General features: G+C 46.9%; 4 protein-coding genes across 4 annotated transcripts; 2 read left to right on the top strand and 2 right to left on the bottom strand.

Moving 5' to 3' along the window:
- Nucleotides 1-6703: 6703 nt before the first annotated feature.
- On the bottom strand, nt 6704-8423 carry LOC6590073. The gene is made up of 2 exons (XM_002016249.2): nt 8155-8423; nt 6704-8098 (listed from the first exon to the last, which is right to left on the bottom strand). Exons 1-2 carry the CDS (start codon nt 8265-8267, stop codon nt 7222-7224), a joined length of 990 nt encoding a protein of 329 aa, XP_002016285.1. The 5' UTR covers nt 8268-8423; the 3' UTR covers nt 6704-7221.
- Nucleotides 8424-9876: 1453 nt separating this feature from the next.
- Nucleotides 9877-14441, bottom strand: LOC6590072 (E3 ubiquitin-protein ligase Topors). Its single transcript, XM_026984807.1, has 4 exons — nt 13698-14441; nt 13170-13633; nt 11625-13108; nt 9877-11558 (listed from the first exon to the last, which is right to left on the bottom strand). Exons 1-4 carry the CDS (start codon nt 14082-14084, stop codon nt 10591-10593), a joined length of 3303 nt encoding a protein of 1100 aa, XP_026840608.1. The 5' UTR covers nt 14085-14441; the 3' UTR covers nt 9877-10590.
- Nucleotides 14442-14993: 552 nt separating this feature from the next.
- On the top strand, nt 14994-15980 carry LOC6590071. Its single transcript, XM_026986071.1, has 3 exons — nt 14994-15222; nt 15284-15665; nt 15739-15980. Exons 1-3 carry the CDS (start codon nt 15034-15036, stop codon nt 15888-15890), a joined length of 723 nt encoding a protein of 240 aa, XP_026841872.1. The 5' UTR covers nt 14994-15033; the 3' UTR covers nt 15891-15980.
- A 179-nt stretch (nt 15981-16159) lies between these two features.
- LOC6590070 lies at nt 16160-17422 on the top strand. The gene is made up of 3 exons (XM_026986095.1): nt 16160-16446; nt 16510-17125; nt 17190-17422. The coding sequence occupies exons 1-3, from the start codon at nt 16234-16236 to the stop codon at nt 17420-17422; spliced, it is 1062 nt and encodes a 353-aa protein (XP_026841896.1). The 5' UTR covers nt 16160-16233.
- The last annotated feature ends 1604 nt before the right edge of the window (nt 17423-19026 follow it).

The raw sequence follows: 19026 nt of genomic DNA, 5'->3' as shown, positions 1-19026 counted from the left end.
AAAATCTATAAAATTCTCTGTTGCTTCAGATACGCCAGCGCCTATACAATAATTGTCTGTAGAAATTTATCGTTTTACAATGTCGCGTAGAAAGTCCAACAACATATATACATAAGTATAAACATGTAGTATATATATGTAGGAATGCAGAGCTCATTACTTGCTATTGTTCTGGCTTATTCCGCAGTTTCTTTCCTGACGACCATACCATGGAAATTTCTCTTTCCTGGGTCCAGCCACAGCGTCCATCCGAGCCCACGCACTCTCCTCAAGCATGAATCATTTTAGCAATTTTCATAAATATTTATAGAAATGAAAGGCATTTATTGATACTTATACGGAGGCTGGGAAAATTGATTCGCTAACGAATATATTGCGAGACTTATACTCATGCCGCAATTGAATGCTAATTGGTACAGGTATAATAGGATCATAGGATAAAAAATGAAATTAGCGAAAAGAAAATATCAGTTTTTTAGAGGGAAAAAGTGTGTTTTTATATTGTATTTTCCCCCTGATCAATATCGTATGGAAATATATTTAAATATTTCTCTCTGTCAGCACACTTTTTCTAATTGGTTTGCACTTTCTGCAGCTTTTTTCTTGCCAGACTGCCTGGTCTTTTGTCTGGTCATTCGCTTGTCCCCCACGACAGTCCACTGTCAATCAAACATGATGAAGCGAGTATGCGGTGCAAAGATTTTCCGCCAACAGCCAGGAATAACAGAGAAGCGCAATTCAAAAAGTCAAATAATTGCAATTTATGAGTGGACCAGGCGAAAGATGTCAACAACTGAAGCTGCTGATGGACTCTAGGTCATCCAATATCAACAGCATCAGCCTCAGCCTGCACAGCGTTCCTATTTCGTATTTCCATTTCCCACTTTTCCATTTCCATCATAGCCAAAATTCACAGCATTCAGTGGTCTCTTTGGGCAAAGCTCGAAGGTCTAATTGGAAATGAAATTGCGTTTTCGATGGAATGCATCGAGTGGATGCCACAAAGAACTCCTGAAACCGCCTGCCACATGCGACAATTGTCTCATATCCAACGAGACCAGCACCGTTAGGAGAGTGGTTGGATTGCAAATTTGAGAGGGAATCATTAGCCCGAAGCATGATTAATGACAATTCATGGAGGGCCAATTGACAGATGGCATAACGAGCGAACAGCCTCAAGGACCTCTTATTGATGGACATGCATGGAGATAGGGGCAGAGCCCAGAGTCGGACCAAGCCTGAGAGGCACTCCAGAAGGAGACACTCGGCATTGCCAGCCACGCCTGGGCTAATTGCCGAAGGCAGCTTAAAGGAGAGCCAGGACACGCAGAGAGGCGGAGGCGGAGGCTAATACGGGCAGATGGTGAATACAAGTTTCGGCAACGTGGTAAAGTGGCAATAATAACGAATTAGCAAACAATTTCAAGTATTAGACAGCCACAACTAACTAAGAGGGTGGCCACAAGAGTTGGTCAAAGATGGAAACTGCTTTAAGCTTTAAGGAGGGTTCCATTGATGATATGAATTTTCAATGTTCAAGAATACAATTATATTTGTACAAGGTATTCTGTTGAACTTACCCTGGAGTGCCTTGGTAAATGATTTTGAATGCATATTCATTAGATCCAATGAATATGTAACATACTCAACTGATTTTACGAGTTTTCGTTGTACAGCTTAATGGTAATCACATCATGAGCCTTATCTATGTTCCCTCGGGTATTTCCGGGTACTGGGAACTCCTTTGGAACATCTCTCTAAAGGCAGGACTACCATTGGGGGGCAGGACAAACTATTGCCCGTCTGACAAATGGCGTTAAGCACATAATAACCAATTTCTCTAAATACGGCCATAATTATGAACGCCTACACACACACAAGACACACTCTCGTCCCAGCACACACACTCACAACCAAAGATAGGCCCTCGTAAGTGTTTTTCTTGTTGTTGGCTACTTCATTTGGGCGCGTTTGTTCTCGCGAACTAAGTCGGCCTTCAGAGAAGGAGTGGTAGTAAGAATGAGAGAAGAAAGGACGAGAAAGGGGGAAGGGGAAAGCGGAAAGCTAGAGCGTTAAAGTAAAAGCGAGAGCGCTGTCTGGGTCTGGGGCAAGGATTTATCGTAATTAGGCATGCATGAGCATATGCTGTCGTCTAAGCTCAAGGATGACTCTGCGTCTACCTCCTCTCTTTTGCAATACAAACACAGACGGGGGCAAACACTGGTGAAAGAACGAAAGGGATCCAGGCAACGGGCACAGGGCAGAAGGGACGGGCAGGGCCTCCCCCCAATGTACATAATTAATTGTGCTGCTGCGCTGGCAAACACGCGGCCGCCTCAAAGTAGGCAACACGCTTTTTTGGCCAAAACGTTCCGCCATAATTGATTGCCTCCTCATGCACGTCACAGCCAAAGCCAAAGCAATGTGTGGCTGTATGTGTGTGTGTGTGGGATATATCCTTCAGAGCTACAAGTATTTTTAAATGAATATATCTTTAATTAGTTCTCCGTTGCTGCTGCTTCTGCGGCTCAAAACGGATCTTGCCTGCCGAACTTCTAAAAGGCCCGGCCACAAAAGACTTGACCGCAAATAATAATGCACAAATGCTGCCACACCGCAAGTGTTTCCCAGCAACACACACACACACACAGTAGAACATTTTCTTAAATTAACATTAGCAACATTTGGAGCTGCCATTAAGAGGGTCGGTTGCCTGGCTGCCAAGGCCAGAATCCCCTTTGGGCTCACTGCGAACTACGTTCAATGACCAGGCGCCAGGACCAAACAATGCCCTGGTCCCTCCTTTAACTGATGGCCGGGAAGAGCCAAGGACGGACCTAAGCAAACTAACTCCAACCTTAACTTTGGGACGGACCACTAGCAGTCACTTTTATTACCTGGCGCCAGTCAAATTAGCACGAGCATACAAAATTACGTATACGCCGCCCGGCCTTTTGGAACGGAGCCGACGCACGTGCTCATAACCCGTTGTCGCTTATGAAACAAAACGTCAAATGTTTCTGTAATGGCGGACATTAACATTTAACCTTGAAGCACAAATTACCGGATTCTTGTCACCTCCACACGCACAAAACAGAACAGAACAGAACACAGGGAAGGGAAGGGGAAAAGTAAGAAAAGTTTGTTTTCCACAACTTTCTACCTCAGCAGGCAGTCGTCGGACTGGCAGGGGTGGCTGGCAGGCGGACCCATAAAAAATCCTGTGGAGAGGCATCAACGGCTGCGAAACATATGCGCCTTCCCGGAGGCGTTCGAAACGCTCCACTTCTGAGGTGATAAGAGTGTGGCAGCCTGGCATTCTGGCATCGTGGCATCCTGGCAGCACCGCAGCATGACGTCGTTGTCCTTGTCGTCGTCGCCGACGCCTTGTGATAAATAGCTTGATTTTAAGCGAAAGGCGCGGGAGTAGATTTATGACACACGCATTTTCCGGGACTCTCCATCCAGCATCCCTCCCAATGAAAGTGAAAAGTCAGCTCTGTTTCGGGAAAAGAAAACACGAAGATCGAATATCACGCAACAGGCGGAAAGGAAAAGTATGATATCAAATAATATCCGATTTATGCCACATCACACAGTTTACTTGCATTTAAAATTAAATTTATATTTCTTTCCATTCTTAATCAGTATTTTATATCTGAGTTTTGTGAAAAGCTCCTATGTTTCTCATTATTTTTGGTTAAATGAAACATAAAACCGACAATTAAATAAATAATGTTTAATGTTCATTCGAGCTACGCATTCCATATGCATATGAAACTGCTACCTGCTATCTTTCATTATAGTTTTTAAATGCAATAAATAAGTTCACTTTAAATGGCAGTTAAATTTTTCATTGAGGATGCAATGCAGGATTTTCTATTATAGTTTCAGGCAGTTAGTTTCCACTAGTTATACATTTGATTAGTCATCTTCCTCTGGCCCGTTTTATTGCCAAATTTATTTAAGCCATTTGATGCCAGAGATGCAGTCAGTGAATATATTTGTACTGCTAGATGCCATGACCATTTTATTGCCTTTTATCAATTCAGACCAGTCACCAAAGAACTCTCTAGATATCTACTAGCAAATGTACCTTTAGTATCTATCTGGTATGTGTGTGTGAATGTTTCGAAAAGTTGCCCACAAAATTTAAGACGCGACAATTGTGCTGTGCGTAAGTTGATCCATTGCCCTGGGGCAGAGCAAAGTTTTGATTGAACATTTACAGAGACCGCGCGTATCGGTTGGGTATCGGGTTAGCGTCAGGCTTCGTTCTCGTCTCGCACTGCGATGGCATTTGTGCTAGCAATTTCCCCCACAGCGACAGCAGGCTGAAGGACTGTGCTGCTAAGCTGCTTACGCCCTGCCGTGATGGTGGAGCAACCTCAACAATTTCAACATCCGGCTTCCGTTGCAGTGTAATGGAAACTCAAGGCGAGTGCCGTGCCGCCATGCTGTGCCAACATATTAAAGTTGGCAAATGCCGAAAGCACCAGAACCAGCAGCAGAAACAGTGAAACAGAGAAACAGAGCCGGAACCTAAAAGCGGAAGGCGGATAGAATCCAAAGGAGCTGGAAACTGACAAAGTGTCGGGTGCGGAAATCTAAGGCAGGAATAAAAACGAAAGTGACACATTGTGCAGCTGGATATCGAAAGGGATAAGGATAAGGTATACGACGCTCAGTGGAGGATGAAGGGATTTTCCGGGCTTTCTGGGCAGATGGCAGTGGACCTGATGATGGGTCTCGGGGGCGGCAGGTGGCCAGGAGCACACGGAATGGCGCCTGGTCACCCACATAAATCAGGGCCAGGACCAGGCCAAAAACCATTTCGGTTAAATGCGTTCTCATAACTCCCAGCACCGCATATCATTCAGCGGTATCCAAAGGGGATGCGTCCCTTGATTAATTGCTCACTGCGGCGAATGTGGAAATTATTTTAATTTTCCATCGCCTTGCGCATAATTTGAGATAAGCCCGAAACGAATCCAAGCTTGAACTCTCAACATTTACACGGGATAATTCGACGGCCCGTGTGGAGGGGGGGATGGCGCTAGGCGCCATGCCAATATATGAATATTTTAGGCGGACCGCGAATCATTTTCATGAAAATCGCATAAAGGCCAAGTATGATGGGCGCCGGCGAAGGCAACGGTGCGTATACTTGATATCTGAAACGTTTAATTCAAGTCAGCGGCGCGGCGTAATTTTCAACTCAAACTTAAATTGTGGCAAGGAAACTACTTTTTGGTGGGATCCCTTTCTCCTCCTCTCCATCCTCTGACCATCTTGCCACAACTTGGCAATTACCTCGCACGCCCCCTTGGCCACACCTCCTTCTGACGCAACATCTTAAAATGCAATGCAAACGGAAGGAAAAAGTTTTGAAACGTTTCGCTTATATTTCTTGGGCTGCAACTTACGAATCCGTTAGCCGGGTGTCAGTCAAGTGGCTCAGAAAATGGAGGAGCAATGGAGATGTAGAACTGCGCTTGGTATCAGAAAGGGGACTGGCATTGGGATTGGGATTGGATAAGGCAAGCCGAGTCAAGTCGGCAAGTCAAATAAAAAGTTTTTCGTCAACATTACGCAAATTAGTTTGTCAGCCGAGCAAAGCAAATGCAGCCGACGAAACCCTAATGACATTTAGACTAAAGGATAACTTTTCAGAGAAGGGATAAGTCGAAAGCCAAGGCCGGAAACTCCCCACAGCTTATAGAGTGAGCGATGATGGAGTCTCTCTCATCTATGTATCGTCCTTCTGCAGTGCGGGATCTCCATTAATGTCTGAAGTTTCCTTCGGCCGTGCTCCAGCTCCTGAATTCTAATCCTGATTTCCAGAGCCACGAAATGTCGAACGCTCAACGTTCTTAGCTTCATTCGATATGCATTAATGCTCCTTTGTACCGTCGAAATCATAAAATCAAATATGCATTGAATTACCGTGTACGGCAGGACAATTATATTATACCTTCTGCCAAAAGGAGCAGAAACCAAAGAGAAAAAATGAAAAAAAGGAATATTTAACTCAATTTGCTGGCCGTAAATTTGGTACCACAAGCAGCTGTGCCACCTGCCCCTCCCTGCTGCACGGTCCGACCTCACCAAACCCTAAATCGGCCGCATTTTTCACTCAACATTTTGCTGCCATCAGTTAACACTCCACACAGAGGGTATGGTAAGTTCTCCCAGCAGCTTGTCCCGCACAGGAGGCAGCAGTGCTAATCCTAAAAGGTACGTATCGTATGACTGGAACAGTATCTAGCATGATCTTCCGAGCTCAATCTGTTCTTTGCTGGAATCTACAAATTTGATTAATGTGATCAGAAATCATACTTTTCAACAAGGATTCTGATGATTGCAGATTATTATAATCCAAACAAATGTAGTTCTTTGGTTTGTTGTTGGTTTGGCTTTAATTTTCATACTTCTTTACAATAGTTTGTCAAATTACAATAATTTGTACTTGTTCTTGGCTCTTTTTTAAGCATCAGTCTTCGTTTACCATGTCTGATTTTAATTTTTAAAATTTCAAATGTAAGTACACTGTGTTCTGTAGGTAATCCCCTCATGTTTCTACTGTTCTAGATAATCGTTTGTCTAACTACAATTATTTCTGATTTTGATTTTGTACAAAATGTCCTGCAGGGGATTACCTGCAGATTTCATTGAGATTGAATTAAGCTAAGTGTTCGCCGAAACTGAAAGGGTATTTGTACATCGATGGTAATCGGTTCTTAATTTTTTTTGTTTTGTTCAAATTTTTTTTTTATTTCTTCTCTCGTTTATGCGCAAAAGTGCGTGTAATTCAATTTTTCATGCGCTGCCAACCAGCCGGGGCCCGGACTCGACGCCGTGTGACATGGGATAGAGGTGGAGCGGGGGCGTGGTGTGGCAGGAGCTACCTTTTTATTCTCGAAAAATTAAGACAAAGGACCGTGCCGTGTTGCGAAGCACAAAATATGCGTTGGAGGCATATTTGGTACACCGTTTTCTACGGTTCGCCCTTTTATTGATGGCCAATCCGTTTTCAGTTATCCAATACCGTCATGGTTACAGTTGCCATTCGGATGGGCGTTATCAATTTTTGATGAAGGGTCCTAGAGCCCTTTGTGCGTATTAATAATTTGGAATTCGTAGAGTTCGTTGTGTGATATAGTATGTGGGCTATTGCGAAGCAAACGAGATAATGAAATGTAATTATAACCAAAGATCGGGTTAGTCCCGACTGAACCTAGGCACTGCAATATTGGCCCAAGCTGCCTCGTGGTCAACGGCGTTTCTGCGCGTGCGTCTAATAGAACCCGTAGAAGAAGCAGAATTAGCCAAAGTCCTTCGAGCTTCCAGCTCAGCCCGAACTGCCATCCAGTTCGGGAGCGTTCCCGAGGGCTGCGATGCCGGAAGCCAGCGCTGCAACCGCATCCGCTGACGATTGCCACCCACATCCAACACGCTCCTTGCTAGGGCCTCCTGCAAAGCAGGGTCCGAATGCTGCTGCTGCTGTTGCTGCTGTGGCTGCTCTTGTATTGGCGACAGCTGTTGCGGTTCGGGCATCTGAGCATATCCAGCAGCCACCGCTTCCGAAAGGCCTATTAGCGCGGGACTGCTTCTCTGAGCCCTGCTGACGACCAACTCGTCTATGGCGTAGCAATCTTCTTCCTCGAGCTTCATGTCCGCGTCGAAGCTAAGACAGTCATCGTTATTCATGCGAGTGGCGAACTCCACAAAGCTATGCCGCACTGCCCTCGCCTGCTCCTTTTTAAGAGCCTCCGCCGAGGTGCACGGCATTTCCACATCATTTCCATCATCCGGCACATCGTGCACAGCGCGATACTTTACGTTCAACTCGTAGGCGATCGGATCGTCGTACGGCGAGCGGGCAAAGTTGATCAGCTCGTGGATAAACTGATTTGTCTTGGGCCCAAAGAAGGTAAGCAAAGTGTTCTGGAACTCGGGGCTCTGCATGCTGACATGCGACAGCATGCCGTGCACCGCCTCGTAAGCTTTCACCATCTCCGCCTCGCTGCTGCGTACGACCACAGATGTATCGCGGTTCGCCCAGTCCATGATGCGATGAATCGCACACGGATCGTTTCTGTTGGCAAAAGTTGATCAAGAAGGGTGTCATTGGTCGCCATGGCGGACACTTACCTGAGCGCCTGAGGGCTCCACTCGCGGAAGCTGCGCGTCTGCCGTGGTGGCAGCGAGTACAAAGAATTGGCATACACGTAGATGCGCCACGAGATCACTTGACGCGTAGACATATTCCTGGCGAAATTCTGCTATTTGCTAAACCGAACTTTGCTGAGTCGATTCTCGATCCGGATTGAAAAAAATACTACTATTTTCTGCTGATAATGCCAGCTGCAGCTGCGCTTCCAATGCGCTTCTCGGCTTAAGTTCCACAAGCCTCTGAATCACAGAAGGGTAAGATTTATTTATTTATCTAGCGCAAAACAACACACAACCAGTTTACTTCAGTCTTCGCCCAGAAACAATTTTGCAAGTACTTGATTTCTTTTTTTGACAAGAAAATGGTGACGGCTTGGTCTTTAGTAATTAATTAGATGTGTACACACTGAAAATACCAGATATGGTGCAGTGTTGTCAAATAATCCTCCAAGAAAATGAGTACATTCACAAATAAAATGTAAATGTCTCCTTTCAAGTGAGTTTTTTTGTTTTTGAATATGTAGTACCTGATCTGATAGTAGATCTGATCTTAGCGGTTTCAAGCATACAGCAGGAACAGTGAACCCTGTACACAGTGCACACAAAATACCACGTTCCGGTTTTACTGTACTGCCGAAAAAAATCACTTAACACTACAGCATCGAAAAAATTGATTTGATTATTCATCGATTATTTATTAATCCGATACGGACAGAAATAAACTGTGGAAAATCGCTGACGGGCTGGAGACTAGTTTACATTAATGCAGGTAGACATATGCCACCGATTATTAAGAAAATATTTACAAACATCTGGAGAAACTATAGGCCCTTGGACAAACAACCCATTGCTCAAGAAATGTGAGTAATTTGACCCTTTATAACGACACTTAATTCGAAACGACACCCGTCAAAATGGGAATAAATGGAAAATAAATTCATCCGTCCGTCCGTCTGTCCGTCCCTACTAGCGGCTAGTGCTCAAAGACTATAAGAGCTAGAGCGACGATGTTTTGGATCCAGACTTCTGTGATATATCACTGGTACAAGAATATTTCAAAACTTCGCTCCGCCCACTTCCGCCCCCACAAAGGGCGAAAATCTGTGGCATCCACAGTTTTAAAGATACGAGAAAACCAAAAACGCAGAATCGTGGAGAATGACCATATCTTTTAGACTGCAGAATCTGAATTGGATTGTATCATTTTTATAGCCAGCATCAAGAAAACAATTTGATTTTGTTCTCGCCTTGTCTCTCTCTAACACACACGTAGCATAGCCGCAACCAAATTTGGTATCCACACTCCTGATATATCGGAACTTGACGAGTTTGTTTATAAGTTTCGCCACACCCCCTTCCGCCCCCGCAAAGGACGAAAATCTGGGGGTATCCACAAATCTCAGAGACTATTAACGCTAGAGTAACCAAATTTGGTATCCGCACTGCTGTTAGATCTCACTATAAAAAGTAAAGGACGAAAATATGTTGCATCCACAAGAAAACTAAAACCGCAGAATCATAGATAATGACCATATCTATCAGATTGCTGAATCCAGATTGATCTGGATCAAATTTGCAGTGACTACGCAGCGCCCGACGACACGCTCAGACTGATTTTCTGTCTCTCTCGCACGCACTCTTTGTCGTGTCGCTTAATATTAGCGGCGTTTGCCGGAGGAGAGCCATACTGACCAAGTATCGTTTTACAATAAATCTTTACATTTATTATTGGATTTTGTATTATAATTAATGTTTGTTCTTTTGTTGTTTTGAGTACTAAATTTCATATCCGGCCACGCCATTAGGGGCGGGGCTTGTATCCAAAAACAATTTAACACTGTCTCCATATGATGCCAGATGCCTGTGTGCCAGAGCGGCGTTAGTTCTACGGTTCAAACTTTGAACTTTAGTTATTGTATGTATATAGATATTTTTAGATCCTCTTAAAAAACAAAATGTACAACATGTGCGGGGAAGGCTTGTTGTGTTGGGTAGGGGACAATCTTCGGGATCAGGGATCACATATCGGATGGAGGATCCCATTGGGGACTGGATACATTAGTAGCGTGGGATAACATTATACAAATGTTGCTTATGCATACATAGGTAGGTAGGTATACAAACATATATGTAAAATAGGGGTATAGGGTGGGTTTGAATATTTACAACTTAACATGGCAACCTTAGGCCTAGGATAAAACTATTTGCTTACATTACAAATTAAATATTATATTATAATATATAGGGGACAAGGTCAACATATTTAAGGATTCAGAATAGGAGAAGACCATAATCTTTAAATACACTTTTCGAACAGTTTTTAGAGTAATAAACTGTTGAAGCTTATGCTAGAGACGCCAACGTCAAGGCAGCATCGAACATTGCATCGTTGCTCTGCTCCTCTCTCTAATCTTGCTAATCATCATCATCATCGTCGTCGTCGTCATCGTCGTCGTCCTCCTCATTGTCGTTATCATTGTCATTACCCTCATGATCATCATCGTCGTTCTCATAACATTTTAATAAATTTAGCTTATACATAGGTAGGTTGGTATCATCATCGTCATCATCGTCGTCTTCATCCTCATCTTCATTTTCATTTTCATCATCATCATCGTCTTCATCTTCCTCCTGGTCTTCGGTGGCTGTGGCAGTATCCGCATCTGCTTCCACCAAAGGTTCCGCCCCAACCACATCGATGCCCGACTCCATCCGATATTGACTCTGTTCGTTGCTGACTTCTGCGTCCACGTCCGAGTACAGTCCCAGATGCACATTGTCCTCTAGGCTATTGGCAGTGTTAGGCAGTGCATCGCGTATAAAGCTAATCGCCTCCTCGACTCCACTCGACTGATCATTGAACAAGCCTCCACTGACGCCTCCGTCCACGTCCACGTCCACGTCTGCCCCGTCCCCGGCGTTTCTTTCATGCGTCAGCGTGGACAGTTCAATCAGTGAGTGGGCTATATCGTGCACGTCGGTGGTGCCACTGCCCCGCACCAGAGGGTCACTCGCATAGCTCGTTGCCTGCCAGTTGAAGGAGCTCAGAGCCGAGCTGGAGCTGGCTGTGGTGCTGCTCGCTACGCTGGCACTGTGGCTGGACAGATTACTGTTGCTACAGCTGCGACGACGCTTCGGCGCACTGCACTCTGGCTGCGTTTCCTCCGACTGCTGATCCATAATCCCCTGTGGCACCTGTGGCGCCTGTGGCTGCTGTTCCTGCTCTCGCTCCTCCTCATGCGCCATATGCAGCTCCAGCTTGAGCGGCTTTCGATCCTCCAACACTGCCTCCGAACGCAAAGCGGCCCGCAAGGCGCTTAGCTGAAGATTTAATTCCGGGCTGCCATCGTCCGAGTCGTCACTGCTACTCTTTTTTTTGGGTTCTGCAAAAGATTTAACAGTATAAATATATATGAGAGCTAAAGAATGTTACTATTTGGTCAACATACCACTCGCTTGGCTACTGTCGCCTCCCGACTCATCATCGCTTGAACTACCATCGGAACTGCTTTCAGCCTCAGCCTCGGGCTCAGCCACCGGCTGCTTCTTCTCTTCCTCCTCGTCCTCCTCATCCTCCTCCTTTGGGGGACTTTGTTCCGGCGCCTGCTCCACCTGTCGCCTGCTGCGCTTTCGCGTTGTTCTCTTGAGCTTCTGTGGAGCCGGACGCTTGCGTGTAAAGGCTTTGCGGAGTCTTCTTTTGGCCTCCGCCAAAACGATTTCGCTGTTGCCACTGCTTTCACTGCTGTCGTCGCTGCTCGTGCTCCACTGGTGGGCACCCATTGGTGTGGCAGTGCTACTGCAGAAACTGCTGCTGCTGCTGCTCGAACTGCTGCTTTGGCTAACTGGGGGAATGAGACGAGGAGGATTGCTGGTGCGTTTGGGTCGTGTGGAGCCAGCGATGCGTAAAAGATCCTGACGACGTGCGTAGTCGTAGCACTGCTTCCAGTTTTTGCCTCTGCTTGCGGCAGCGCTTGTACTGGGACCCATGTATAGGCCATGATTGGCCGTTTGAGCCTCGTTCTCTTCCGCATCATTTACGGCTGCTGCTGTGGCTGACGGACGCTGGGTGGCCGACGCACTCTCATTCTCTTCATTCACAAATACAACGTCCGAGTCGCTGTTCGAGTCGAGGGTCACCTGCTCGGGGGTCCGCAAATGCGGCGGCTTCAGTTCCAGCACAAAGACACACTCATCATCCTCGCTGGAGTTGCTGCTGCTTTCCAGCTCAATGTGGGCACTAATCGGGATGCTGGCGCCGGCTTGGCGCCTGTTTGTGTTGCTGCCATCGTTGATCGCGGCCACCTCGGCATTGGCAGCGGCATCGCCGTCATCGATCTCGATCACTTCCGACTCGCTGGCCGGACGCCGCATGCTCAAGTTGATGGCCACCGTCTGGGAGCCGACGTTTGAGGTGGTGGCACGCCGTACTGAGATCCCTGGTAGCTCGCTGCCATCGCTGTCCATTGTCACGCTGAAGGAATGTGTGGCACCGGGATTGGTCACAATCACACTGGTGGACGGACGATCGTTGGGTGCGTTCCAGTCGTTGGAGGACTCGGCGTTCGCAGTCTCCCCATCGCCCACCTCCAAATGTAAATCACTCTCGTTGGACGACTGCGTTTCGACCATGTCTAGCAGATCCACTTCCACCTCCTCTGCAACACGGGCCGAGTACTGGACCACATGATCGTACCCAATCATGTCGAATGGGGAGCGAGCGAAGTTGAACAGCTCGTGGATGAAGTGACTGGTCCGCTCGCCCAAGAACGGTGACAATCGGCGCCGGAATGTGGGTCCCAGTATGTTCGTCAAGGGCAGAATGTCGTGCATCAACTGCATCACGGTGCTGACACTGTGCGCGGCATTTCTCAGCAGGCACACAATGTCGCGGTGTATCCACGGCATCAGGCGATGCATCTGGGCAGGATTGTTTCTACAAGGATAAACTAAGTTTAGCCGCACTGTCACGAGGCTGAACAGACAGTGGTTCTCACCTGTAGAAACGAGGACTCCACTCGCGGAAGTGGCCGGTGAGGCTATCACTGACTGGCAGAGCATATAGCTTGCGATCATAGACGTAGCGCCGCCAGAGCTGGCTCAGGGAACTGCCCGAGATGGCGGGATCCTGGTCGTGACGATAGAAATTCATCAACTCCATGCGATATGGTTCGAAGCGATTGTACGAGTGGCGGCCACCCGACGATTCAGCAGTGGGCAGGCCATCCTGTGAACCATCACCAGCCGCCGCGCCGTCCAGGTCGTTCGTCATCGACGACTGGTTCTGCACCAGCGGCATGAACCTGGGACGTCGTACAATTTGAAAGCGCAGCGCTGGATGGTGATCTGGTATGGGCGGTGATGAGTTCTGAACCGGATAGCTGTCGAAGTCATCCAGTGTGCGGACATTGTGGATGATCGTCTTGAAGGGCTGCTTGCACAGCGGACACTCGGCTTTCACCTGTTATCAAATGTTTATCAAATTTCGTCCGCTCGCCTCTCCTACCATTACCGGCACAACTCACCTTGCTCCATTCGCAGAGGCACTTGAAGCAAAACTGATGCATGCACGAGTCGGTGAAGCATTTTCGCTTGCAGCGCGACAGGCAGATGGCACAGTTGGGCGGTGGCGAGGTCCGGCCACTGCCCGATGCACTGGTGCCCGGCTCCCCGTTTCCGTTGCTGTTGGCGTTGGCACTGCCATCGCCTTCGCCTTCACCGTCGCCGTCGCCACTTTCGCTGCCACTCTCTGTGAGATCGGCGAATTTCATAGCTGCCGGTGGAAGGGTTCTGCCCGTGCCATTGACAGTGAGGGGCAATCCTGTTACAGGCTCAACAATAACAGAAGCACCGACATCGTCCGCATATGAGGCGGCGGCTGCTGCGGGCAGCTCCTCTACCACCTCCGCCATATTGCGCGTTCAATCAAAATTGTTATCTTTTGAGGTGCTGACTCGTTCCGGATGAAGGGCGGAAGGTGAGAGCTCGCACCAGTTAATAATTTTGTTCGGAAATGGGCTCGGGCCCAGCACTAAGTTTTGTGTCTACTCTGGCAGTCCGTCGACACTTGCTATCTCGCTTGCACACAGACTATCATCTGGTTTTATCGCTCACAATACATGGTAAAAATTCACATGCGTCTTTTTTTTCATCGCTTTTCCAGGCCAATGGCCGTATTCCACAATCTCCTGACTATTGCTTTCGGCAGCCAGAAGTTTGATGGTGGCCTTTTCACTGAAATTTGTTCTTAAAATGCACTTAAACTTTAATATTTTCAATATTTAACATCAAGACAAGCAAATTTGTTTGTCCGAGTTTCCACAAAATGAAACTAGTTTGCTACATGACGTACTACACAGCTATGTCATTATTAACAGAGCCACCTACTGACGAAACCGGCCAGAAAAGTTCTCAGAAAGTATTTCGTTAATTTTTTATCAAATTATTTTTTTGATATCAAACGGATCTGTAGCCGATACTGATCTTGAATAAGTTACTTATTCGATAAGACCTGTGACATGCCTCTAAATGGCATTTAGATATGATTTCTACATCGGGCTGGGTCTAAAAATATACCAAAAACTACTATTCAATCATAGCGATTTTTTTACATTTAAAATACATTATTTTAGCATCTACCTCAGATACATAATTAAAAGAATAGTATTGATTTGATTTCATAAATTTTAAATTATGCTAAAATTTGATTTTCGGTATTTATCTTAGAGGTAGAAAAGACATTAAAGATGCGAGACAAGTATCGATAGTATCGATATCTTCGCGTCGTATGCTGTGGCGTCAATTTTTGTTTATATTTTGGAATTAAAATATAAAAACAAAAATATAAAAGTACACAGCTCAATGGCCAGACGAAATAAGCGCACCTCCTACGAGCAGTACCAGATTTACCTGAACATGATGGAGTCCAATCCTGTTTTGACAAACGGCAGAGCGACGCGCTACGACGACATCATGAAATGGAAAGAATTGAGCGATCAGCTAAACAAATCCAAAACCGGGCCTTGTCTCGAACCCGAGGAATGGCGAAAGGTAATCAGAGTTTTACTTTGTGTATCAAAGGCACGACTAACACTCTTCCCGCCTTTTGCAGCGCCTGAACGATTGGAAGAACACGACACGGTGTAAATATAGACGCATCATGTTGTCCCCGGGAGCTAAGTTATCCCTCTCGCCACTGGAGACCAGAGCCCTGAGCATCTTTGGAGAGGTTTCGGACGTCGGTGCATTGGTCTTCGACGATAGCGCCGAATATTTAGAGGAGCACATCGGTCAGGAGGAACCAGTGGATAACTATGCGGACTACCGCGAAGATCCGCCGCCGCCAAAATCTATCCGAATTAGCCCGCGCAAAGCTAAGCAGGTGACAGCGCAGTTTCCAGAGGAGTACACCGAACGTCCAGCCACCAAGATCATCAATGGACAACTTCCCGTAAAGCGGGTTCGCGTGCAGGTCCCCGAACAGCTTTATGAGGGTGAGTTTCATACATATGCCCCTTAAACTTTACACACTTTAAACATAATAATTTCATTTCTTCCTGGGTTTAGTCAAGAGTTCACTGCAGCAAGACACAAGCGCCCAGGAGATTAAGAATCAGCTGGAACGAATCGCGGACATCCACAACGCCAGCCTTCAGTTCCAGGTTGCCTGTTTCAAGTACAGTAATCCCGGATTTGAGTACAGTCCGCCGGAGCTATAGCGCCATGGAACAAGCGAATTACAAGGAATTACATATCGGTATTGTTTTTAACATATTATAGAATCATATAGATCCTGTTAAGTTAAGTTTAAAAAGATATATCTTTATTAAATAAACTAAAAACAAAAAAATAGAACTATCGTTTGAATCAAGACATCGGCTCAATGAGTTTCCGCCAGATGTCGCTGTGAGTGCAACCCTATGCTTCGCCGTCGAAATTGCACTGAAAAACCCCAAGCGCGTTAAAATTGTTTGTGGACACTCTTCGCATTTTTGTGGCGTCGGCTTTTAAAATTACGATTTGCGTAAGAAAAACAATATCCAAGGCGCGTATTAACGGTGAATGTTGGGCAAAATGGACCGCAGAAAGAAGCGCACATCCTCTGAACAGTACCAGATGTACATAGACATGATGGAGGCCGACTCCATTTTCGCCACCGGACGGGTGCCGCGCGATTATGATCTTAACTATTTGACAAAAAAATGGAAGGAGCTTTCCGACAGGCTAAACAAATGCAGTTCGGGTCCCACACTGACGGCCGAGGAGTGGCGGAAGGTAATCGAAGTTTTATTTTGTAGATTAGAGTATCCCCTATAACACTCTTCCCGCCTTTTGCAGCGGCTGAACGATTGGAAGAACACCACAAGGTGCAAGTACAGACGCAGCCTGATGGCCACCGAGAAGGACATTTCGATGACGACGCTCGAGAACAGAGCCCTCGATCTGTTTGGCAAGGTGCCCAGCACAACGGGCGAGACGCTGCTGAATCTTAAGTCTGAGAAGGACGATGGCGATGATGAGATTGAGGAAATTGGACAGCGCACATCGGCCGCGTTTCAAAAGGAGCTCCAAGCTGCCGTCGAGGAGGCAATCAACGATGAAGTAGATGACGTAGATGATATGCTCGAAGAACACGTCGAACAGGAAGATATTATCGATGATAATCTGGCCGACAATAGCGGCGCCATGGAGAGTTCGAGTGCTGCCACAACTGCTGTAAATACGGGGGGTGGTACTTACCGCACAATCGTGGTTGACAACACGTCCTTTGAGCACGTGGAAGATCCGCATCCCGTTGAGTTTGTGACCGCCCGTCGTACGCCCGCTTCTAGCAATTCCAGCGTCCATGCAGTCATTAATTCCGGCCCCGTCGTGGAAACCAAGCTCATCAATGGCGAACTACCCGTGAAGCGATTACGCACCCAGACCCGGCCTGATCAGATCATCTACCATGGTAAATATATTCGTTGTTTCTTTGACTGAAGAGATTCCCCGACTTGTGTTCGTTCCGTTTTCAGTCAAGAATGCACCGAGATGCATCTCAAACATACAGGACGTGCCGCCTCTGCTCAGTACAAAGGTGGAGAGAGATACCACAACATTGAGCGCCGCCCTTAGTAGCCAGGATGGCCAGCAGATAGCACACCAGCTGAAGCGTCTGGCCGACATCAACTACGAGACGCTGCAGTTCGAGATCGCGCGCTTCAAGTTCAACAATCCGGGTTTCCAATACAATCCGCCGTCCTTATAGTACTCCATGCTGGAGGAGACAGCAGAGACGGCTCAGGAATCGAGAAAGCCCCAGCAGTAGCCAGGGAAACGGCAGTTGCAGCAGTCTCATCCGTTAGGTGCCCGAGTCCCAACTCGAATGGCGTAGATATCTCTGACTCTGCTCTGCCCATCCGCGACAGAAATCAGCATAACTTATAGTAGCCACTTTAGATTAAAATTTATATAGATTTCTATTGCAAATATACAATATCATATTTCTCTTTTCAACAATTAAAACCCACACGTGTCACGCCCACGAGAGGCGTGCAAGAACTTAATTGGACAAAGTTATTTTAAAGGTGTTGTATGTATGTAAATGTAAAGAATAAAGTTTACCAATGATAAATACGCTGCTCAATGGAATCTGTATTCGCCAGCACCCGTGGTTGTGGTCTGGAGCAGAGCCCCATTCCCTGGCTGATGTTGATCTGCCGATGCCCATGTCGATGCATTTTTTTGGTTTATTTATGACTCTGATGGTGAGGCGCGTTTGCTATGCCATCGATTGTAACACGAAAACTCCATTAATCATTTTTAGAGTCTCAAAATGGATGGCGTCGACAACGCAACGCAACGCAACGCAGCGCAACGCATCGCATCGAATCGCCTGCATTGTGTTGTTCTTCTTCGGGGTTCTGGGGTTTTGGGTCATTTAACCTGACCGCGAACTTGTGGGCGCACTTTGTAACTGTCAGGAGGGCCCTGCGGGCATGGAGGCGAGGCGGCTGCGCCAGGCAGTGGAGAGATGCCACATCCAAGGCGAAAGAAATCACTTTTAACTGTTATATTGCTGATGCAACAAGTGCCGATCCGATCCAAAGGCCAGCCCAAGCCTCTTGGGATAACTGCAATGGGCAATAGATCATTTGCACGCCGTGCGCTGCGAATCATAAATTACTGGGAGACCTCTACCCAAGTTCCAGGTTGCAGGCCCAATGGTCTAGGCATCCATGTTTCGGGCTCTTATAGTACTTGCAACAGTCGACGACGCATGACGTTCCGTTAGGAATCATTGCCATCTCTTTGCGGCTGGCATTTCGGGTCGATGATAACTGCCAAACACGTCGTATGCTTAATCTGTTCTGCTTTCTGCACCGTCTACCCAACTGCCCAACTCCCCAACTCCCCATCTCCAGAGGTTCGAGCTCTAGGCCCGGCAGCGTGTGGGTGCCGCTCGCTCTTTGATGAAAAGGCTGCCAGCAAAAGCTGATTAACGTACCATCACACAGGCAGACAGACACACTCGGTCCCAACCCGCGGATATGTCTGTCCGTTTGTACGTCAGCCTGGGCCCACAGATGTCTTCTTCTCACATGGCATTGAAACTGATGCGGCTGGAACTGAAGCTGGGCCTGAACCTCTGGACCTGGGACCTGGAATCTGGCTGCGGCCATGGCCTAGGCCGTGGCAGAGCAGAGAGTGCATGCCAAGTCCATTAAATAGTTCGTGTTGCACTCGTTTCGCGGAGCCCCAACTATGGGTCCATTGGATATGGCTATGGGTATGGGGTATGGGGTATGGGGTATGGGGTATGGCACACATGACAGCGTGCAGAATTGACCCCATAGGCGGGTGCTATAAAAA

This window comes from Drosophila persimilis, unplaced genomic scaffold (assembly GCF_003286085.1).
Source record: "Drosophila persimilis strain 14011-0111.01,24,50 unplaced genomic scaffold, DperRS2 tig00000002-arrow-pilon, whole genome shotgun sequence".
Lineage (NCBI taxonomy): Eukaryota > Metazoa > Arthropoda > Insecta > Diptera > Drosophilidae > Drosophila > Drosophila persimilis.
This window is presented reverse-complemented; position numbering and strand designations above follow the sequence as displayed.